Below are 8,118 nucleotides of genomic sequence, written 5' to 3'. Positions count from 1 at the left end.
GGGAGGGGCAAAGAGTCACATGTGCCCCGCCCCCCTCTCCTTCGCTACAGAGGTCCCTAGCAACGCCGGCCCGGAGCTGGTTGCTATGGGAGGAAGCGCTTCCTGCGGCGCTGGGAGGAATCACTTCCTGTGGCGGCGAGGCCTGGCCGCTGGAAGGGGAGGTGAGAGGCGGGGGTGGACGGTCGGGGGGATGGGGCGTGTGAAGGGGCTCAGAGGATGGGACCGGGTCAGAGCATCGGGGTGGGGATGGGGGGCTCAGAGGATGGGGAGGGTCAGAGGATTGGGGTGGGGATGGGGGGCTCAGAGGATGGGACGAGGGTCAGAGGATTGGGGTGGGGGTGGGGATGGGGGGCTCAGAGGATGGGACGGGGTCAGAGGATTGGGGTGGGGATGGGGGGCTCAGAGGATGGGACGGGGTCAGAGGATTGGGGTGGGGATGGGGGGCTCAGAGGATGGGACGAGGGTCAGAGGATTGGGGTGGGGGTGGGGATGGGGGGCTCAGAGGATGGGACGAGGGTCAGAGGATTGGGGTGGGGATGGGGGGCTCAGAGGATGGGACGGGGTCAGAGGATTGGGGTGGGGATGGGGGGCTCAGAGGATGGGACTGGGGTCAGAGGATTGGGGTGGGGATAAGGGGACTCATTGGATGGGTCGGGGGTCAGAGGATTGGGGTGGGGATAAGGAGACTCATTGGATGGGACGGTGGTCAGAGGATTGGGGTGGGGATGGGGGGCTCAGAGGATGGGACGAGGGTCAGAGGATTGGGGTGGGGATGGGGGGCTCAGAGGATGGGACGAGAGTCAGAGGATTGGGGTGGGGATGGGGGGCTCAGAGGATGGGACGGGGGTCAGAGGATTGGGGTGGGGATAAGGGGACTCATTGGATGGGACGGGGGTCAGAGCATCGGGATGGGGATCGGGGACTCATTGGATGGGACGGGGGTCAGAGCACCGGGGTGGGGATGGGGAGGGTCAGAGCATAGGGGTAGGGATAACGGGACTCATAGGATGGGGTGGGGATGGGGGGCTTAGAGGATGGGGTGGGGGTCGAGGATTGGGGTAGGCATGTGGGGGTGCTCAGGACAGGTTGGGAGGGTGAGATACAAACTCAGGATGCTAAGAAAGGTTTTTGTGCAGCTGGGGGTGTAGAGGAGAGCCCCGCACCTGGCAGGAGAACAGAGAGTAAGGAAGGGCTCTGAGTCACCAGAGCTAAATCAGGAAGGGATTTTTTTATTTTGTTTTAAGTAAGGATTAGGGGAGTTGAAAATGTCTCCCCGTTGTGTGTTATGGACAGGAGGAGTCTCATCAGGTTAATAGGAATCCTGCCCAGCCCAGCCCATGCATGGCTCACAATTGGAAACATGCACCAAATGAATCCCCTTGCTTCGCTTCTTTTTCTTTATAATCTTCCAGGGGCCAGGTGTCCTCTTAACTGACTTTATCAAAGAGGGAATAGGCACCCTGAATGTGAAGCCTGACACTCAGCTAGAAGGCTGCTCAGCTGTTTCCATTAAAGCCCCAGGCCAGAATTGTCAAATATGGGTACCTAAAGTTAGGCCCCTAAACCCTTAGCTGTAAATAGAAATGGTCTCATTTTCAGAAGAGCAGAGCAGAGCACCCTGAAATCCCATTGAAGCTAATGGGAGCTGCTGGCTCCCAGTGCCCTTGAAATTCAGGCTGTTTCTATTGAGGGCCTACTGACTAGCGTCAGATACCCAGATCTGGCCACTTTGGCTGATCACTGGAAACATTCACCTTTTGCTCTAACACTGTCATTCTTTGTCTTTACCCAAAGATGGATTTATGATGTATTGGTTTTAGTGGCTTTAGTGTGCATGGTGCTGTATAGTTATATTGTGGTAGGCCCCAAATGAGGGATTGTCCTCCTCCCTGTTGTTTTATGCACTGTACAAACATTATAAATGACAGATTCATTCCTTTCTCTGTAGAGCTTACAACCTGTGGCCCTGATCCTGAAAATTCATAACCACTGGGCACAGGGCCTGATTGTGCACTCAGTGAAGGCAATTGTAACACCTTCCATTGACTTCAGTGGGTGCCAGATTAAGCCCATGGTATCCACTACTGTGACAAGTTAGCTTCAGGGTTGCAACTCTGTGCCTATGTCTTCGCTTCTGCAAAAATAGTGTGTTTTTACAGTGAGATAGCTAGCTGGATGTAAAATCCTGGTGGAGACAAGTCCATGGAGGATAGGTCCATCAATGGCTGTTAGCCAGGGTGGGCAGGGATCGTGTTCCTAACCTCTGTTTGCCACAGGCTAGGAATGGGCAACAGGGAATGGATCACTTGACGATTACCTGTTCTGTTCATTGCCTCTGGGGCACCTGACATTAGCCAGTGATGGAAGACAGGATACTGGGCTAGATGGACCTTTGGTCTGACCGGTATGGCCATTCCTATGAGACAAGGCACAGCTAGTTTTTACCTTGATGTGACTACTTGATGTAGCTAGTTGTAGTCAACCCCATGTGCTGCTATGGTTTAGCTTGACTAGCTTTTTGAGATAAAAGCTACCTGTGCCTTGTCTTCACTAGGTACACTGAGGTAAAGACTTGATGTAAAGTAAAGACTCACTTTTTTTTTTGCAGTGAAGACAAAAGCCTGGAAGTGTTCTGCCCAGCTGTAAGGCCCTGATCCTGTATTTAACTTAGACCCTCTGGGAGTATTAATGTATGTAAAGTTAAATGCATGTGTAAATGTTTGCAGGTTTGGGCTTTATGTTAGATGCAAGAGTCCTATCTACACTAGGAAACTTTTCTGTGGTGGTTTTTTTTCTTTTTTCTTTTTTCTTTTCTATATAAATCTGTGAGCAGATCTAATGGCACAATGCTTAAAATGGTGGTGGCAGCTGATACGCTTTCTACACTAGGGCTCCTGATACTGCTAACACCCTGGGGAAAATTTTAGAAAACTTCCCTAAGCCACAATGAGATATGAAATAGATAAGTAGGGATGGAAGCGAAATTTGTGCAGTATGAAATCAGGAGTTCTCTATTTTCACACTGCATGTTTCAGTTCCCTTTTTTGGCTTATTTTTGCAGATTTATTTTTGGTAGGTTGACGTATGAGTGGGGGTTAGTAGGAGTGTGTTTTAAAAATAAAAAAAGTTATTGTTGTATGTTGAAAGTTTGAGCAAAAATCCTTTTTGCTATTTTTCAATTTGATGAGAAGGATGAGGGCAGGGAATACAATCTTTTAAAAAAAAAGAAAAAGTTCTAACTTTTTTTTAAACAAAGTCAGATACAAAATAAGTAAAGTTTAAAATTTGCCCTGCCTCTGTTCCTCACTAAGAATTGCAGACTTTGCTTGGTTTGGATGAAGATTTTAAAATAAGAAAGTTGAAACAAATTACTTCTCAGCATACTTGCTTGACATCATTTTGGACCTAGTCCTGCATTTGGATTTGCAGAGGTGCCTGTGTAGAGCCCCATCAGCTCCTGCTTTGAGGGCAGATCTAGTTATAGGACTGGCCTCTTGTATTTTAAACAGAGTTTAAAGAAGCCATTTACTCCTTTGTCACATCACTCCCAGTCTGACAAATACACAGGTTGCTTTGGGGATCTAACTGAAACACACCGGTAGCAAAATCCTGCAAACAGCCTTAACATTGGGGACTGGAGAATGTTGTGTGCACAAGTAAATAAATCACAGGTCCTGCTGTTTTAGACCCTGATCCTGCACATACCTATGGACGTGGATACCTTTCAAGTTGACCTTGTCCTTTAATGTCATATGTCAATATAACGGGATGTCTTGTTAAATCAGCTCTGCCAAGTAAAAGTAGGAAAACTATGAGCATGCCTCTCAGGGTGCTGATAGCATCTCATATCACTTAAGTGTCACTCTTGTGACTACCATGGCAGGTGTAGCCTCTGAATTTATCTAGCAGTTCTGGCAAGAGACTTAATCATTATTATAGAAAGCTGTTTCCCTGATTCACAAAATGAATAGGCTTTTCCATTAACAAACGATTTGGAATAACATTTAAGAAGGAGAGGAAGAATGGTTTAAGCTCCCAACTGGGATTTGCGCAGGGTGTTGGACCCATGTGGCTCGTCCCTTTCACAGCCTCACCCTCCCTCCCACCCCACCCCCACTAACACAGGGGATCGCTGGGAGCACGCTGCTCTCTGCAGCAGGGAGTCCCTGCTCTGGCCTGATCAGCCCTTAGGGCCAGGGAGCCCGGTTAGAGCTGCTTGCAATGGGACATGTGCCCACCAAGAACTGACAGGAGCGGGACCCACCGGCTGGCCTCACGCAGGCCATGGAGCAGCTACAGAGGAGGGCCTTTTGGGTCACTTTCCAGCCTGCTCTGGGACTGGACTGGATCTGATGCAGTGCCTTAGGTGCAAAATGCTCCTTATCCTAGTCCATGCCCCCCTGCTAGCTAGTACCTCTAACCTAGAGTCACACTGGAACTTGTACCCTAGAGGTGAAGGCCTCTGTACCCCATTGCCTAACTGCAAAGACGAATTCTCTGGCTTGTCCCAGTTCTGTGGAGTTGTCACCTTTCTTAGCTATGGCTATTTTGGGGGTGGGGTGGGGGGAGGAGTGAATGTAAATCAACATCTGTTTTTCAAGGTGATAGAATATGGATTATCCTGGGAAAATGAGTATTTTCTGTGAACAGAGGAAATTATATCAGATCCAACTGGGGTCCATCTACCCCAGTGGCTTGTCTCTGACAGTGGCCTGTAGTAGATACTTTAGCAGAAGATGCTAAAAACACACAATAGACAGTTATGTTATCACATGTTCAGTTTCAGGAGTAAATATATACTTGCGCATTGCTGTCCCCCTATCACTGTACGGCCAGCACATACATAACAATTTGTTTGGCCTCCTCCCACCCATAAGCAAGCTATTCTAGTCATCGGAAGGCTATTCTAGTCAGCAGATTGCAAAAGATTACGGCATCTAAAGTGTGACTTCCAGTCCCCTCCTTGTTATTGTCTCTGTAGCCTGACAATGCCTTTAGAGGCACCAACATACTTTATTCTGTGGGAGTGTTTTATTCAAAAATAAAATGGACTGAATTCTAGAAACTATGACTCAAAATAAACAATCTGCTGTCGTTATTTCACTGTAGAAACCAGACTTCTTGAGAGTGTTCGTGAAGGAGGAAGAAGCTTCTGCCATGGCTGCTGAGCTGGATTTCTCTCCCCCTGAAGTCCCAGAGCCCACATTCCTGGAGAACGTGCTGCGCTATGGACTCTTTTTTGGAGCCATTTTCCAGCTGATCTGTGTATTGGCCATAATCCTCCCAATTTCAAAGTCCCATAAGACAGTAAGTTGTTCTCTTCAGTACCAGCATGCATGGGCACAGGTGGTAGCCAGAACCTAGTAGTTGATCAGTAATTCTGTAGTCATTGTGCTTCCTGTCTTTCCTGCGAGGATCCCTTTACCTCTCTTTTACCTTAACAGTTCGGGCCCCCCAGCAAGGGCAGACTGGCTAAACAGGGCCGATGAAGCCAGGGCCCGGGCCCCCTTCTGGACTGCCGGGCCCCGGTAATTTGTATCGGCTCCCCCCTCAAGCCCCCCCCCCCGCCCCCGTCAGCCCTGCTTACGTCACTGCAACCCACTCCCCAGCCACAGAAGGTGGGAACAGCTGAACCTTCCAGGGCCTCTCTGAGCATCAGCACAAGGGATCAGCACTTTTCATGCAGGCTAAGTGTACTTGCCTCTGCATTGCTCCCAATTTCTTCCAGAACACAAACAAAAGGCTGACCTCAGTCTCAAATCTACATTGCCACGTTAGTATTGGTCTGGTCCATTCTTTACCCTGCTGGTCAAGAAGCCAATCAAGGCATACCCTCAGTAGAGTCTTCCTTTTCACCAAGAGACCTTTAGCTCTCCTTTGTGCATAATCCTTGATAAAGGGCATCACTGCATGCGATTCAGCTGAATTTCCTGGTGTTTGCTGGCACCGCAATACAGCTCTCGGGACTGACCCCCACCTCTGCAGACACTTGGAAGGCCATCTGGCTGTAGTCAGCACAAGAGGGGGATGATAATGTAAACTACAGGGCACAAAGCAAATGTAAGATGGAGTTAAAATGTAAAATATGGGCTAAACTGGAGTGATCAAAGTCCAACTGGCTATTCTGATAGAACAAGATTCAAATGCACTTGGAAACCTCTGTATTTGTAAAGTCTTTAGTCTTTACACCAACTTTTCCTGATGGCAATCAGAGCACAATACATACTGATTTTATATTTGTCTTGATGTGCCGATTGCATCCTTCAGCATTTCAGCCAAGACTCCTCCCTTGGAAGGCCACACAGATATGAATAGTAATAGTGCTGCAACTTGAGAAACATTTGAACCAAGCTCATTGATTAAAAGGATACTGTCAGCTACTCCCCTCCCCCTGCACTATCTGCAACTCTCTCTTGGAAGCTTAAAACTAACACGTCTTTCTCTGCCATTTTTGTGTGTCCTTTTCCAGTTGGCACATATTGACTGATAGAAATGTAGAAGCGTAAGCAATATTTATATCCAAATTCATTTAATGAAACGAGGCAATCTGCGTGTGTGCGCCTTCTGGGATGAGGCTGGCTCTGTTCCCTTGCATTTTTCCAAGATGACTAGAGTTTGTTTCCCCTAATAGAAATGTTATCTATCATCTCCCTTAAAGGAAGAGATTGGAATGTCTCTAAGCTATCCTTCTTAGTCCAGGTGAAGAGAGCTTTGTCTCTAACTTCTCTCCTAGATCTGGGGGCTTAATTACAAACTCTTTGAGCTTTAAATTTCTGCTGCTGTTTTTTTGTTTGTTTGTTTGTTTTTTGGAGGAGTGGGGGTTGTCTGCTGCATGATGATGTTTTTATTTTTGCAAAATCCCTGTTGAATATTTCAGCACATGTACAGCTGATTTCAGAATTCTTTTTCTGTTCTTCCCATTTGGAATTTTTTTTAGTTTCACTTCTCTGTTTCCTGCCCTCCATCACAGCTACCTTTTGTTCTTCCTCCTCCAAGTCTTCCCTAAAGCATGTAACTTCACTGGGTAAAGGAACATGGTTCTGCTTGGCTTCTGAGATCTGGTCTATACCCAGAGTTGCATCAGTAATCGTGTATGGTTTTAAACCCGTGTAAGAAACAGGATGGATACTCCTAAATCAGATTAAATCTGGATAACATGGGGTTATCTTGCATCAGTAATTTACAGACTGCATGTTTAAAGCGATGTGACCAGGTTTAAACCAATGGGTGCGATGTGTGTGTTGACAAGGCCTTACATTAGTTGCTTACTCCTTTTGGTATAGACACTCAGATTCTGAACTTGAATGAGATATGAAATACAGATCTCATGCCTGAAAACATTACTGACTGTACCTTTCTTAATTGACTGTTGTAGGACTCTGACAGTTTTGAGTTTAAAAGTTCAGAGGTGGTGAAGAAGCCGAAGGTGGCTGCTCCGCAGCTGAGCAAGAAACCCAAGAAGGAAACCAAGAAGAAGAGATAAAAGGCCTTGTAAAGGAGCCTTAAAGACAAGTGAACTGCACACAGCCAGATGGTTAATTTAACTGTCCTAGTCAGCATGGATCATCTCACCTCTGGTGGGGTGGAAAGCTTACACTTGCATGTCCTCCATTCTGGCTGGGATGTGAAGGGAAGCATGGAATGGGGGGCATGTGTTGTGCCACTGAGGATACCTTTTTCTAAGTCATTCTTTTAAAGATAGATGGGTCAAATGGATCAAGGACATCACACTACCCAGCTTTATATTCACTTGTATTGTTGTTACATCTAAAATACATCAGTGCATTTTATTGCTTAGTAGTAATGGCTTTGTTAGATTTTTAAAAAACATATTCTTCATAGGTAATAACTACCCCGAGTCCAGACTCGCCCAGCTCAGGGCTTTCACTTGCCCCTGTCGCTACCACTCTGTGACTGCTTTCTTCAGCCACTCTAGTCATGTAAACACTTTTCCTGTCTGCTTCCAGCCTGAAAGAAATATGGAAACCTCAAAACTTTTTGTGGTCAGAAGGGCTGAAAAAATGCAAGGACTAGGTGATTACTGGGCTTTCAGAAATACAGAGATGTTCCATTATAGGAAGCGGCAGCAGAGAAGTTAGGAGTATTGCAAACTGTCTG

The 8,118-nt window shown here is 46.9% G+C and overlaps 1 protein-coding gene across 2 annotated transcripts; it reads left to right on the top strand.

Moving 5' to 3' along the window:
* MANBAL (mannosidase beta like) lies at positions 1 to 7,800 on the top strand. Of its 2 annotated transcripts, XM_030533642.1 has the most exons (4): positions 1 to 161; positions 2,609 to 2,690; positions 5,110 to 5,307; positions 7,376 to 7,800. In XM_030533642.1, the coding sequence occupies exons 3-4, from the start codon at positions 5,158 to 5,160 to the stop codon at positions 7,481 to 7,483; spliced, it is 258 nt and encodes an 85-aa protein (XP_030389502.1). In that variant the 5' UTR covers positions 1 to 161; positions 2,609 to 2,690; positions 5,110 to 5,157; the 3' UTR covers positions 7,484 to 7,800. The 2 variants fall into 2 exon arrangements, with proteins under 2 accessions (XP_030389502.1, XP_030389501.1); XM_030533641.1 differs by lacking the exon at positions 2,609 to 2,690 and having other exon boundaries at positions 4 to 161.
* Positions 7,801 to 8,118: the final 318 nt, after the last annotated feature.

This window comes from Gopherus evgoodei, chromosome 14 (genome assembly GCF_007399415.2).
Source record: "Gopherus evgoodei ecotype Sinaloan lineage chromosome 14, rGopEvg1_v1.p, whole genome shotgun sequence".
Lineage (NCBI taxonomy): Eukaryota > Metazoa > Chordata > Testudines > Testudinidae > Gopherus > Gopherus evgoodei.
This window is presented reverse-complemented; position numbering and strand designations above follow the sequence as displayed.

Bases quoted from the DNA above. Each gene is read 5' to 3' on its own strand.
- MANBAL (XM_030533642.1), top strand. From the start codon at position 5,158: ATGGCTGCTGAGCTGGATTTCTCTCCCCCTGAAGTCCCAGAGCCCACA. The intron at 5,308-7,375 runs GTAAGTTGTTCT...TGACTGTTGTAG, and splicing joins TTTCAAAGTCCCATAAGACA to GACTCTGACAGTTTTGAGTT.